At 29.2% G+C, this 16,549-nt stretch overlaps 1 protein-coding gene across 1 annotated transcript in view; it reads right to left on the bottom strand.

The window, feature by feature from the left end:
• Positions 1 to 14,780, bottom strand: part of slf (C-type lectin domain-containing protein slf) — a 39,874-nt gene extending 25,094 nt beyond the window's left edge. The window contains exons 1-2 of the mRNA XM_085955855.1: positions 14,740 to 14,780; positions 2,734 to 2,863 (exon numbers count right to left, since the gene is read on the bottom strand). Of these exons, the coding sequence (XP_085811981.1) occupies positions 2,734 to 2,863 (130 nt within the window). The 5' untranslated portion in view covers positions 14,740 to 14,780. The remainder of the gene's footprint in view (positions 1 to 2,733; positions 2,864 to 14,739) is intronic.
• Positions 14,781 to 16,549: the final 1,769 nt, after the last annotated feature.

Here is a 16,549-nt window from a genome sequence, read left to right as displayed (position 1 = left end):
GTAGGCCATCGTGGGCGTTTACATAATATTTACTTTTTTAAATTTCATTCGTTTTCAATAATAAATAAAACAGTTATAATATACGATTCACTTCACTTTCGTATTGATATAAAGAAAATTATAAAAATAGACTCCTGTCAGACTGATCATTTAGGTGTTTTAATATAATATATATATTAGCACAGTAGAGAGAAGCGATACTAATAGGTACCATTCTTGGTAGTATTTATTGACTTGTATGTTCGCAACCGGAAGCATCTGTTGTTTGTTCTTCTAAGTTGCCATTGGTAATGCCAATTGGTAAGACAATAACTGTGTTTAATCAAAATGTGCTTTGGATATTCATATATTCCACTTATGTGTGGGTGAGTTTAGGCGGACGTTAATTAACAAGTTTTTTTTAAGTTAAGGTATACTTAGTATTTATACCCGGCGTGCTTCCATGTCATTTTTTTACTCATATTACCCCGTATTTATATTTAAATATTGTTAACGCTTATTTTTTATGTTATATCGTGAACACTTTAAATTTGTAATAATATGGTCATTATACTCATGTAAATATAAATAAATTTGAATTTAAATATATGAAAATACCTATATAGTTATTTAAATCAGTAATATGCACATCGTCAATAATTAATAATTATTATAATACATATTATAATGTATATTTAATTACATTATAGGATTATACAGAGAAGCGTGTAAAGCGTTTTTCTCCGCAAAAACCTTGGCATTGAACACATTTTTTGATTAAATTATTTAGTATGATAATAGTCTTCGTTATTTAAATTAATTTACAATTCACAACCAGATTTAACTAATGAATATTTAAATTCTCGTCTCAGAATACTAAAATAATAATATGCACAGGATATGTGTTGTTTTTGTATTGTAACATTATCTACTTCAAATGCCGTTCATCATGCGAAAAATACTAGAAATAACTTGATTTTTTTTTGTCCATTTATGTTTTTCGTTAATGATTACTTTAATTGTATACAATTTCATAAAACTCCTGGGTCAAATATTTTCCACCGAAGGTTAAAACATAACATGAAAATAATTTACACAATTATTATAGATTTCCACAGAAATTCCACGTCGAAAGTTTACAAAAATTGAGAAACGTGTATAAAACGTATTATTATGTAAAAATCACAAGGATGCATTTTTAATATTTACAATAAGCAATCAAAAAAACCAGCTCGTATTTATTTTAAAACATGAAAACCTACGATTTTTTGAATCATATTATAACTTCCTTTAAATGAAACATTTTATTTAAATAATAGTAGGGATATTGAAATATTTTCTTTTTCAATGTATTTGCATACATAATATTCCAAAATATAATTGCGTTGTTTCGTTTAATGGCTTCCTTAATGTATAAAGATTTTTCACAGCCTCTAAATATATTATGGTAGGTAGTCAAGTTCAGAATCAGACTCGAGACATTTTTCCGCCTTTTCTATGATATCAATAAAAATGACAGAACTCGAACGAAAAAAATACGTTCAATGTATGTACTTATAGTATTTTTAGGGTATACTTTTCCGTTTGAATAGAGAACTATATTAATGTTGGTAACATTTTACATAGTATCTGTTGATCTGTCAATTAGTCTATGGTATCTGTAGATGTCGCTGCGTTTACCATACGTTCGGTTATACATTTTTAATTAATGATTAACACATTATGAAATACGGCACGAGTGGTAAATTCAAAACATACCAAGCACCTGATAAAGTTGCTAGTAATGTATATATAATTATAATTCTTGCGCCAAATGCTTCCATCTTCATGTTTCTTGATATTCCTACCCTACTCATCTCGCATAGTGGTCATTCGGGTTACGAAGATACTTGGCGGAAAAAACATGTAGGCAACTGGTTGACAGAAGGTCAAGCCTATAAGTGAAAGGGCAAAAAGAGAAGATCGCAACGCGATATTCAGATTTCAAGGATATAAAAAGATACCGGCAAACTCATCACTCAATTATTTATTGATTATATTGATGACTGTAAATATATATTCATATGTATAACATAATTCGTAGATACTATAGTGTGGAAACAATTTAATGCGTTGTATTGTATTAACATATGAATTTAAACGTTAAAAAAGGAGTGTTACTTATATTGTTATGAATACCAACGGCTGGTAACTACTCTAACTTAACTAAATAAATTGAACAGGTCAATATGATACGAAGTCTAACAATACTACTGGAGATATCTAGTGACGGAGTTACAAGATATGCAATTGAATCTAGTTTACCGAAAATTACATTAAAAAGTGTGTCTATTAATCAGTTCCTACGGATCTGAAAAATAATATAAAGTAAACAATATAGTTTTTTTTTTAAATTCGATAATATACTTGGTTATGTACTCATTGAGTCCATAGGCAAAGTTCTTTCCTTAGACAATTAACTGAAAATTGTGCTGTTCCCTTTACTAAATCGACCCGAATTAGTCTTTCAATACAATCATATATCTACATATTTTTAAGTATTTTTGTAGCAGTATGCAAAAAAAAATGGACTCGTAATTGTTTTATTTCAAAATACTACCTATACATTATACATGCGCTATCTAAAGATTTGGAAATTGAATTCTTGTTATAGAAAAAACACCACTTGTTGTTTTAATTAGAATAATTATCTGGCTTTATACGGTGCCTTTATTATGATTTGTTAGTGATAGAACATGAGTTAATGACACTTACGTGAAGCACACTTCTGTGGATTGGGCAGGGTTAAGAATCGGCCGGGTTTGCTCGACTGTGGCCGAATCTCGTTGATTGCTGCAGAAGCCAGGGCCACTAGCGCGCACACCATCACGCAAGCAACCTTCATCTGTAAAAATAAAATAATTATAATAAATACTTTTAACCACCATGCGTGACATTCTTACATACTGCAAGTCGCTCCCGTGAATCAAAATAAATAACGTCGGTCTGATCTCAATAAAATTTTGTACAGATAACATTATCATAATATATGATTTGCGTGATTGCCGTAACCACCCGGGAAAGAAGTACCGTTATATTTCTATATAATGACGCGTCTTCTTGTTGATTTGCAATTGCAAGCCTTTTTTACGGTACACCTCAGCGATAAACAGTTTTGTTGCGGAACACTAAAGCATTTTATCCTATTATGAATAGAGCTTTTTTTCCGGCCCGATTACTTAGGAGTCTACGACGCGACGTGGCGTAGGCATTGTAGAGGGCCCTGTATTATAAAATCAAGATAGTACGTACTTTTATATTATATCTGAATTGTATCGACAAAATAATATATTATTTTTAAATTTAAATAGTGTAGGTACCTCATAATTATTATTATACTATCAAAATCTAATCGTTCAATATTTCTTAAGAATAGAATTCTTACTGATAATAAAGCTTTGCATTCAGTTGGAAATGTCTGTATCTAAGAGCATGAAACTAACCCTGTCTCAATTGAAATTATAATTTATTGTATTGCTATCAACATACCTAACTATTCTTCAATTAAATCTGTTGATTGATTTCATTCCAAAAGGACTTCAAATAAAATTGTTGCAATGTGTACCTACTAAATATGTGACCGAAAAATGCTATATTATGTAGGTATATTAAATTTTTTTTAAACATATTATCGTATTCCTTTTCTGTCTATTCGTATTTTTTAATCCTTACATAGGTATGTAGTGGATTTTTAGAAAAATCTATTTCATATGTATTATTTACTATACATCTCTAGTTATTTAAAAAAACATAATATCTAAATAAAAACATAATGAATTCACCATTCGGTGGCAAATGGAGATATCTAATAAGTAGTTCTTTTTAGAGATAAATTTAATAATATGTACCACATATTTAATGATATTGGAGTTTACTTTATTATATTGTATTTTTAATAAGCTTCGTTGATTCTAAGTACTAGTTGTTAAAGACGTATTATCTATCGTGCTGTTGATACCAACCAGTTGATTGGTTCAATTATTATTGCGAGACACTTTTGAAGCACCGTCTGCCTATTTATGGGAGAGAAACAAATTGATTGTTTGACCTGAATGTTATATAAGAAATGCCAAGCCAAATAGTGGGCATATGTTGTGTAAACTTTACTATCTTTGTGAAAATCTAAACATGTTCCACTTTAAACGCAATGAATGCACTATGAAAATTGTAGTTTGGTCGTATTAGTTTTAATTGAATATATATATTTTTTTTTTTAACGCACGGAAAAGTAACCACATTCATTTGCCATACTACCATTGTATTCCACATTTAAATGTTTTAGTTTCTGGCAATTTTTGATTAATTTATTTTGTTATTGCAACATTGTAGTAAATAATAAAAATAGATTCAAAATTCAAATTAAAGAACAAGATGAGTTTTTCTGACTATAGTTTTTATTTATCAGGTACTACTTCTACTTTAATTATTAACAAATAACTTCCATTATTGTTTTAAAATTGTGTCATATTATGCGGATGAATGGTTAAATTTATGTAATGCGAAGTTTGTTTGATCATTCCTTGACGTGTGTGAACTAAACAAAAAATATTAGATTCTGTTACATAAAAGTAATTATGACACTTTGTATAGTTATAGTTTATTACATATATGTCTGCGTTGGTATCATAGCGTAGAAAGTTGCATGAAAAAGCACTTTTCGTATTTATTCACATAACCGATGTTACAACCGCAGTTTTTGCCACGATAATGTCTAATATTTAAAATAATTGTCACGATCATTTTAAATGAACATCACGAAGTATGTATTTATCCCCGTGTGAAATGAGTCCGACCATATTTTAAAATTATTAATCTTAATGGATGACATTTCGCGAAATGTTTCGAGACAGTAGTCCGCATAATGTGATAAACAAAACATAATATCTGGTTCACACGCGTTCAATTGCCAAACTAGTAGAAAGTGATTTTACGGCCTGACTAAATTCGCTTTTACTTTTGCGTGCCTGACTAAACGTGATTGACATGTCAAACCTCATTTTTATCCAACAACAAAAAATCGTTTAACCTTATTTCAATAAGTACCTGTTAAGTGCTGACAGCAGTTTTCGCATCACAACATATCGTCGATAAACGACGTTTTATTTTATTATATTTTATGTACGAATATTAATTTATGAATACTCAATTGGCAACGGCCAGCTGTCTCGTTAGATTGGATCTAGCTTGGCGTCCTAACCGCATCGTGGTCGATTTTAATACACTTATAAATTGTTTGCCTGATTTCTTTCTGTAGTTTTTTTAGAATAGCAGCATGTTTTTGCTTTGGGATGGTCTTTTGGTCTGATTTGACATTTTTTCCCGCTGATTTGTCACTTTTGTGAGGATGGTTAAATTCTTTGATATTAAGATCGTTGAATGAAAAATTATACATTTTATTTTCTCACTGCAGCTAGAATTGATCAAATGACCAACACTAATTTCTTGTAAAAGGTACTTATGTAATATAACTTCCACTTTAAGAGGGGTGTGAGCGAAAACAGTAATTTATTTTTAATTTAGGAATCGACCCACAGAATAAATCAAAATAGGGTAATATTTATCATATTGGGACAGTATAATTGTTATTAGAGCTGTGAAATTTAATTGACTTCAACGATTAACAATAATTAAAGGATACCTCGGTTTTATTTTAAAGATAGTTGGCAAACGCATGATACAATATTTTCTTTTACATATGTCGTAATGGACGTCAAGAAAAGGTAGCCTTACAAAAATATACTTAATAAAATTTATGTATTTATCCTAATTATTATAATAGATACTAAATTCATAATGTTACCTATCTTACATATTCATATACATACATATTATATTAATGATCCTGGCGGCAATCAGAATTCGACATTTTGTTAATTTATAGGGTCGCTGAACGAAACAATTGAATTTGTTTATTAATCTGAAACCAATGTAATTCAGATCAATGAGGTATGATTTTTTTTGCTACGCTCATGGAGATGTTTTCACAAAAGAAAATCGCACATTGCCCACTTTCAGTTTGGGCAAACTTGATATAAAATCTCATTGGCTGAAAATCACTCTTCACTGATGTCAGTCAATATCTCATTGGCTGCATACCGTTTTTTAGAATTATTAATAATCATGTCCTTGCTTTTTCGTACAAAGTGGTTGTTAGTAATTTTGAATAATCACAAACACCCAGACTTTGAGAAAATCACATAAATATTGTGTCCTCACCGGGTCGAACCCAGAACTCTCGGGTGGAAGGCAAGCGCACTACGCACTGCACCACGAGAGCACCCTACCGCATACCGTTTAATAGTAATACGCCGACCAATGAATGGCTCCGAATACATTACGGACTATCAGAAAATATGTATGCATCAAATCGATGTGAATTTAACTAAAGGCTTATATTATGGTAATTTAGGATTATATTTTCGTAGCAAGTAGTGAAGAAATATGCAGTTTTTAAGGTTAAAACGTATTATATGCAAAACTGGAATAATGGTAAAATATTAATTATATAAAAATATGTTATAAGGGACACATACTGCAATTAATTTGTGACAGGTCAACAGAAAGATAATAATAAAAAGTCTGATATCCGATAGGAAACACGATTTTTTAAATTAGAATACTCAGGAAGTAAAATTCGCTCGATTCGATTTGAAGACAGTTCGGGATAATATGTATTTCAATTTTGTTAATTTAAAAAAAAAAACAAATACTATAATTTCACCGATATTATGAAATATATTTTTTGTCCCTTATTTCTCCCAATATTATTTTTGAATGTTTTCAAAAATTATTTGAAACACCTAGTCAATAAATGTTATCGTCTTTGTAGAAATACTAGTTATTAATATTGCCAACTTACTAGAAATAAATATTTATTTTTATCAATAAAGAACAGCGACAAAATAAATACCTGTAACATCTCGAGGCTTTATGTTAATTAAAAACCCATATATTTAAAATGAAAATGCAAACAATAAAGATGACCTCGTCTATTCTTCTCAAATAGAATGTCTGCGGTTGAACAGATGGTCTAAAAATAGAAAATTTCCGTGGAAAATTCGTCCAATATAGTGTCAAAAGTTCCGCTCAATAGACGATGATTTCAATAATAACCGAGGCGTGACTTATATTTAAGGCGTGATCATTTTTGTTGTTGTCAATTTTCAAGTTTAAGTTTGTGTAAAACTTTCTTTTATGTTTTATGAGCTGAAAAGAAACGGTTGACATGTAAACTGCCACTAAAAGTCACGGGTAAGATTGCATCAAATTTATGATTGCTATCAAATTGACGTATACATTAAATTTAAATAAATAACCACAATTTTTCACGATCTCGACGAAGCTGTCCAAGTCTTCTTTTTGCTGCGAGATTATTTTAAATGCACATTCTCCAATTGAATTTATTATAATACACCACTTATTTATCTTCTAAAATTATTGTGGTAAAAAGAAATTGGCAAATATATTGTATAGTTCGAATAAATAAAACAAAATACACTATAGAGCTAAATCAGAGTATGTTATAATTGTCCCCACGGTTGAATAGTACCTATCTCTAATTTCCATTTCGGTTCGATAGAGCGAAGACTTGACCAGTTAAGCGAATGGATAACAATCATTCCTGTAAAAACCATTCATATAAACTTTACTCTGTGGATGCCCATATGCTTAACATTTTTTTTAAAATAACAATATGTTAAGTCAGAGGTATTCAAAGTGTGCACCGCGACGACATGCCCCGCTGCAAGCAATCAGCAGGGCCAACGTACACGTTCGAAAAATAACGGATTCATATACTTCGGTGGCTGTTTTCTTTAGGCGATAAAAATGTAATAATTCCCAGAGAATACAAAAAAAAATGGATATTGGCTTATCTTACGGGGTGTGGTATCGGTTTTGAAGTAACATAAAATCAAAAGACACGAAGCGAGCCGACTGTCCGCAAATATTGAATGAACGTTATGTTTACGTGACAAACTTTTGAAAATAACATATTCTTTATCATGTATTTATTCACTATTTTTCCAAACCTGAGATCTGTACCCTATCATACCATTAATACTTTAGTGTTTCCTTGTTATTCCTTTAACAACAAGATAAGGACTATTCGTCCGTTATTTAAACATTGTGCCATTGAGGTCTATACACTGTGTCCAATATTTATAAATCCGTATGATATTTTGATTAAAAAATATATGTAATAATTGACATGCAGAGAAAACTTACGTCTGATTTTGATAGGGACACTTTTGGTTGAAGCTCTAGACACGCTAAAAAATAAAGTTTTGGGCCTGATTCTAAGGGGATTTTTTGTTAATTAGTTAAGAATGAAATACAAAAATTCTTTTAGAGAATGTTGATACGAGCGCCGTCAAATGAGGAAGTTTGAAAACAACTATGTTAAAATATTACTGATATTTCGATGAGCAACTACTATGTAATCCTGCATAACAAATAAGTAAGTAGGGACTATATTATATGTACTATATACTTATACATCACTTACATTATTTATCAAAAAGGTCATAATATAATCAAATTGAATAGAATGCCGTTTATTTATTCCAAAATCTTGTTATAATAATTAAGCATTATCGATTACATGTAGGTACTTATACGTTTATCTACGGCTCTAAATTATCTGATATTGTAGATATTTGTTCATACAGCGTATTGGTAAATCTTGCATAGTATTTTTCTCAAGTTGAAAGGTTATCTTCCAAACTTGGAATCCAGTCGACAGGTTCATAAAAAGATGAAAATAATGAGTCTCGGAAACGAATATCTCACGACCTCACCGCTAAACGAGAATAAAAAAAGACAATCAACCATAATTATTATTAGCCTTGAACGAAACGTTTATTCGTATCCACCCGGATGAACGAGCACCATTTTAACATACCTAATAATAACAATATTCATCATTGAATGCATTGTCGCATATTATTCGTATTCAATGTACATAATCGTCCCTATGCATGGATGTACACTTGTGCAACTACAGTAACTGTGACTGACATGCATTAATTATTATTATCGCATTGTCGAAAGACAATAGAAATACTAATACCAAATTAGTACTTCTAGTTTGCCAGTTGTGGGTTTAAGGACGTGGAAACCGACGAACTGGCCGAATTTAAGCCCTCGTACGATAAAACCATAATTCACACCATATAACTAAAAATAAATTGGGGGTGATAATGATGGCACATAATAATATTAGTGGTTTATCTCTGCGTACAAGCATGTATCTGTTTGAGTAATGTTGCTATGTATGATGATACCCCTTTGATGGCTTTGATGTTAGTTTCAGAAATATTGTTATGCTTTGGGCGACATTTTTAATATAATTTGTGATAAATACGATTATTTTATAATTTATTAATTGTATGACTGGTTTTAACTGTTTCGAGGCCCCCTTTTAAATATTTTGACAAATCGATTCCATTATCCGCGTCAAAGAAAATCGGTGCTTTACGAAAAAAAATGTTGCCAGATACGAAAGCGGTCTTTTGTGTACAATTAAATCGTTCTGATGCAAATATGTGTAAATATTTTCTTCCGTTTAGGTCATACCTATTAAACTGTTATACATGTCTTAAAATATAGATCAAAAGTAGTACAAACTATAGTTTTAAAACAATACTATATTCAAAAATTTAGGACTGTTATAACTGGACCATGGAACTAGAGAAGGTTCACAGGAATTTGAAATGATAACCATTCAATGTTACAATGGTAATATAAAAGTTAATAGTGATGTTATGTAAATTGTATTATGTTGACAAAATAATAGTTTGTCTATATTATATTCGTTTCAATTGTCAGTAATTGGATGGCATATGACGTTTCAATTACAGCCGAAAATAGTAATATTATGAATGAGATAATAGCCGTTGTATCGTTATTTTATTAGTAAGGTTCGGTTTATGTAAGGAAAAATTGATATACAATTAATATAAGCGATGTAATGACAATAATCAATAAAATATTTATACAGAAAGTGAAAATGCTATTATCTTAAAGGTCAATAGAGTTCGACCTTTTTCCGAGTGTGTATTTATATAGAAACGTTTATGTTTTTATGCGCAAGTGATTTGCATAATTGTTACCTGTTGCGATATTTTATTGAGACGATTATTTTTTAAATCAACTATTGATAATAATCATAGGTGCAAGTCAGGTTATTAAATGTGGAAGACAAACAAGTTTTGTGTGTTTTAGACTATTTTATGAAACATTAAATAGCAAAATCGATTTTTTTCTTCATATTTTTCTTGTTTCTACCTGTAGCAAGGTATTTTATAATATATTGGTTGTTATAATTTATATGTAAAATACGAGAAAAACATATTTAATTTAATACATTTATCACAATATGATGGTGATACATTTGATAAGAAATTAAAGCTATGCATTTTTTCTAAACGTGTTTTCTAAAATTTCTCTTTAAAAGAAATCATAAATAAATTATCAAAATTATTACCTACTTGTTAATCAGTTTATGCATGCATTTTCAGTAAAACATGTGTTAAATACTTGAATATAAATTATTAATTATTGTTTGAATAGTCTTACATTAAAAAAACAGATAAATGGCCATAATATAGTTTTTAACGATTTCCCTTTAACCGATTTAGTTGGGTGTGTTTGTAAAATTATTTAAAAGTTTTTAAATCTCAATAATTGTGTTTGTCGTCAAATATGCTTACTTTTTTTTATTCAAATATTGATTAATCTCTTTTTGCGCATACCTATACAATAATATTGTTATGTATGCAATGAAACTCATTCCAAATCGTATGTGTTGAAGAAATCAAAGTTGAATTACGAAACGTAATACTAACAATCTCTCTTGACACAGATGTTGATGGACTTGGACAACAAAGACGTAAATAATATTATCTAATGTAGACATTTTAAACTCGTATTTGTGTGTGCTATTTTTTATTCTTTCTCATAAACACCACCTAAAAAGACTACATATAAAAATATGTTAAATATACCTAGATATAATTTGTTTTTAAGTAAAAATATTATGTTTTATTTCCTATAACGGTTTCAATAAGGTTTTGCATTTTCATAACGACGGATAATGATTTTGTTATTTAAAACACAATGACTTATTTATTGTGATTAGGTTAAGATTAAATCATATGTGTAGGATATTAAATGAATTAAATTTATCTATAAGCACATATTGAATTGACAAATATTTTAAAGGTGTTAAATAATGATTAAAATAATATGTTTTATTCCAATTTTTACATATCGATGCATCTATACTCTTATTTGAAGGTTCAATGACTCTAATATCCAGTTTTTTTAAACTGAGGAAGGATAATAACTTAATAACAAAATGCGTGGTATTAAAAAGCGTGACGATGCACATAAGTAATATAAGATATCCATTCATTCATATTATAGCCATATGTTCCACTTACTGTTAAGAATTATTTTTATAATTTCAAATTTAGTGGATAATAATTCAAATGTGGTTCGATTTTCAAATATATTTATTGCACTGGCAATAAAAATAAATGTCGTATAATTGCAAACAGTTAGTTAAAGCCTGTCATATACAAACATATTGCTGTACATAATGTCATGTCTGCCATCACGTGATTGATAATAATGTATGATATAATACATCATGTAGTGATGTAACGTTTAACATAATATAAACACAAAACAATGCATCGCTCAGATTTTAGAAGCCTGTGATAGAACATTATTTAGTATTTTAACACAACACAAATCATTAGTTTACAATGTACACATTTTGTGAAACAATGGATGTTTAAGGTGTGATAGATACTTACCACACATTTTGAATGTTATGACATTTTAAATAATAGCAATAATTCGTTACTTTGTACGTATTTAATAAGGATGCCATTTTAGGAACAGTTTAAATCAGACAATTCAGTTATTTATCTAATAAAATTATTAGTAGTAAAACGAAAGAGAATATTGAAAATAATAAGATGTTTTGCTGAAATAATTTAGCCATCTAATTTTGAATAAAAACTTTATGAAAAATAGGTAGTTGCATTATATCGGTCATTATGAAATATTTATAAATTAAACAGGTACAATAATATAATATGTCGGAGGAATTTACAATAATAATTAATTATTAAATAGGTACATATTGAAAGAAAAGATCTAAAATCAAATCTCATTGAGATATTCAATCATAATGAATTTTATTTATTGTATTTCTTGATGGAAGGCCATAATAGTTATATATTATTACAATTGCTATAATTAGTCGTATGATTTTTTTTTTAAATAAGTTCTTTATTTTTGTAAAAAATGACAGACTTTCACGATACAAAAACCAGTTTAATAGATTGGAAAAAAATGAGAAAAACCCCATCTTTCGTATAGAATTATTTTATTCATTTAAAACCGCCGAGATGACTACGACGTCTACTTAAAATTTCATTTTAACAACTTGTTTTTATTTAATTTTAAAATAAGAACAGAAAATGGAATTTGGGACTCGATTCTTTAAATTATAAAACGTTTTAAAATTTGAATTTGTTCATACGAATAATAATTTAGAATCTATCGATTTATTTAGCAGTAAAATACGTAAGTGTTTTAGCCACTTATTAACATGTGCAAACTTTATTGGTGTGAGTCACGTAGCCGTATAGATACATTGTATGCAGGATTAAGAAGAATCGTGATACCATACTAATCAATTTACATTTTTAAATATGGAGTGCACACTCGACTATGAATAATTCTTATAAAATAACCCGGATCCAAAAGTTGTTTTGAAAAATAGCTCGAAAAATCTTCACGGCCATTAATATTTCTCGGGAAAACCGTTAGAAGTACCGCAATGTAATCAAACGGAGGGGGGGGGGTGAAAAAGCATAGACATCCTGGAAAACAGAAGGTTCGCTTGTGAAGAGTCGAATATATTCTTTATTATATAATATAGCAATATTCCAATGAAAGTTACGTAACTTATTTTAATTTTAGAAACATCGAACACTCTAAAGAAAAATAGCCACAGGGTTTTGACTAATGGTTTTTTTCTATCCTGTTACAAAACTAGATATATCAGTTTTCAAAAAATCCTGTTTTAAAAGACGTAAAGGTCAATGACTTTAAAGGTTCACGAATATTTAAGTGGTTTCTGCAGTATTAATGCATTTTATTAATATGTTTAGCAATGATGCTATTTTATGTCTGACCGTAAAGATTTATTCGTCTTTTTTAATGGTGTTGGTGTTGGTGTTGGTTTTAATGGTCTGGGTAGAAAGACATAAATAAACACACAATACGCGGAACCTATATCACAAAATTTAATAATAGACCTGATCAGGATCGGGATGTAAGATTGTATATTTTGTCATTTTATAGCGGACGAACCAGTCCTGGTGGTTATTAAACTGTGTGGAATAAGTACTACATAATATTGTTATTTACTTCGATCATTGTATTATTCTATTTAACAATGTGAGTTTAAGGCTGAAACCAATATCGGAGTATATTAGGATTATTTTAGAAAAATCGAGTTTAACGACTTTAAATCAATACAGTTTACTTTGAAAAACAATCGGATATTTTTTTTGAGAAGTTTTGAGTTATTTATTAGAAAAAAAACGTTATACTTACATACATAAAACGGTTAATTTTATAACATTTGAGGAGTTTGACTATAAAAACTTTTCTTAAACTAAATTTCGTGTAATTACAAAATATATTTATCTGTAGTTACCTACGTTAAAAATTTGTATATTATTGCTATTAATGCTAAACAGTAAAAGTTTTTTTCGCAAATCATCGCTATGAAACCAATTTTATCAAATAATATGGTTATTATTAATCTACTGATTTAACTACCATGTACCAGTATAAAATATACACTAAAACTATTTAGGTATCTGCTAATAAAAATAATGGATTTCAGACTCTGGTATTACTGTTTTGATGTTTAGTTTCATTGTAAAATAAAAATACGTATTACCAATTATAATAATTTAATCTAACATCGAAATTTGGCATATGTATATCATTGTAAAATACTGACTTAAAAATAAATATGTACATAAAACAAAAAATAAGGAATACATACACTGGATAAAATAATCACATCGCACTAAGTTTAACAACCAATCAACAGATGAATTTTAATCTAGGATAAAGAATTTCGCATACTTTTCCACTGGTTAAATTCTGAAATTTTAATAGAAAATCAATAGAAATCCACCACAAAGTTATGTCACTTAAATAGCTACCTAGTTTTAGTAATATATTATAAGTTGCAATTGTAAATTAAACATTGATGAATAAAATTAATTTAAATTTACAAAATATTGGTATTTCTCATCTTTCAGCTCCCGTAAGACTTGATTATTGAACCAACACTAAATTTGGTTTTAAAATGGTACTTCATTTTTTTCAATCCATAGACAAATATATAAGAAGTATTTAATTACATACAATGTAAAAAATACACACCGAAATATATTTTTTAAAACGACTATATTATCGTGTATGTATTTATTATTATCTTTGACGTCCATTGTTTGATAATACAACAGGTCCAAGAAAGCATCACTGCCGAAAAAGTGTCCAATTGATTGATAACCAGCTATTCATATCTGGAGCTTTCCTATAACTTTGTCGTGGATTCCGGTGAATAGGTATATTTTTTCATCTACTAAATACACTGAATATAATTTTGCACAAGCTTACCTTGATTGCGAGTATCTTACAGCACTGACTTAAAGTGATATAAACGAGATAGTAAGTCAGCAACTCTTTTATACAAAGTAGTATCGAGAGGGGCAAAATGCGGTGGGGATGACCAGGGCCGGCTCTGGTTTCCTTGCTCCATCGCATAATCTCTTCGGCCTCTTCTTTTTCTTTTATTTTCTCTAGAAATTTAAGCACTTTTTTTAAGATGCGCGTGACCATTTTAGGGCTTCTTTAATAGAAAGCTTTTGTTGAAATCATTGGACCATATACTTTAGGCATATCGAATCAATTTGTTTAGATGAGTTTTATTCAGATTTTACTTTTAAAATCACTGATAACGTATATTTTAATTCCTCATTGCATTGCCTATTCCAACTAAATAGTATAAGTATTTCATGTTTTTACTGTGGAAGACTATTTTTTAGGACACTTTAGGTACCTAATACTTTATTATATCAATAAAAATAAAAATACATATAAACCAATATAAGAAAACTGTACACGGAATTTATTTTCTTTTCTTTCTTTCGACCATGTCCGATCCTAATAGGATCATATGGGCCTCCGCAGAGTGGAGGTTTGTAATAACAGATTTTTATTTTTACGACAAATGGATGTCAGCCACTTGCTCAACCTAATATGTCCATACTCTGACTCATACACAAATTAAAAAAAACAATATGTGTACTTGTCAGATCCAGGATTTGAACCTGGGATCTTCGACTATATAAGCCGGCGTTTAAGTTACGCGGCCATCGTGGGCATATACGGAATTTATACCTATACAAAAATTAAAATATTTAAATGTTCCATAATTTTATTAGGTTAGTGCATTTCAAAAATATTTTCCAATTTTGAGAAACAGAGCAAACAATTCGATAGTGAAATACATTGTAAATTAGTAATCACTGATTTTTTATTAAAAATGTGGCGTACAGTGATTTTTGCTTATAGGGATTCTATAGAAAAAATACATATTTACCTACTTAATATTCCCTACAAAATATGCATTATGTAGTTAGGGCTTTGTAATAAATTTGATCTTGGTGGGCAGATGTGAATTAAGCTGTGGATATATTGTGTGGTATTGTGAGTAGTAGGTCTGCGATATTCTAAAAATATTAACGCAATAATACTGGTATAGGGTAGGTATAGGTATTATAGTTCAGTAAAGGTTACAGTAAAGTTTCATTATGAACACATAGTATGTTGGTCCTTACATCATTTTATAGACCGCACGCCACTGATATTTGTATAATTAGTATTTTTATAATTATAAATATAAAAAAAAAACTACCCTCAGATTTATGTAGGTAGTGACTATCTAGGGCAGGCCTGGGTAAACTTTTTGGATGAAGGGCCACATTAGGAATATAAAATGAACTGCGGACCGTACGCAAAATACGATTTTTAAATATAAGTACATTATTTATTATCATGAAAAAGGAATTTCAACATAAAACAATAAATGATTTTTTAATAGCCAACAAAATTTTATGAGAAAAATGAAACTGTTTTACAACATTTTTTTAATTTCTGGTGGCAAATTTGTAGTTGAGATTCTTAAAATTGCTTGTAAATGTTAATCGGTGATGCTTGATCGTAAAGAGTTTTTATTGATATTCATAATTGAATCCAAAAACAACCAACATTAATTTTCGATTAGAATCTTTAAATAATTGTTCGAATTTGTCCGAATTAAGAGTGTTATATAATTTACAGATTTCTTCTCGACGGTGTAATAGTGTATATTCAAATAATAAACTTTTTTCAGAAATACGATTGAAGCTAATGGGTCACACAGAAA

The sequence above is a fragment of the Rhyacophila brunnea genome, unplaced genomic scaffold (assembly GCF_057557595.1).
Source record: "Rhyacophila brunnea isolate RB1 unplaced genomic scaffold, BYU_Rbru_1.0 scaffold_5, whole genome shotgun sequence".
Lineage (NCBI taxonomy): Eukaryota > Metazoa > Arthropoda > Insecta > Trichoptera > Rhyacophilidae > Rhyacophila > Rhyacophila brunnea.
This window is presented reverse-complemented; position numbering and strand designations above follow the sequence as displayed.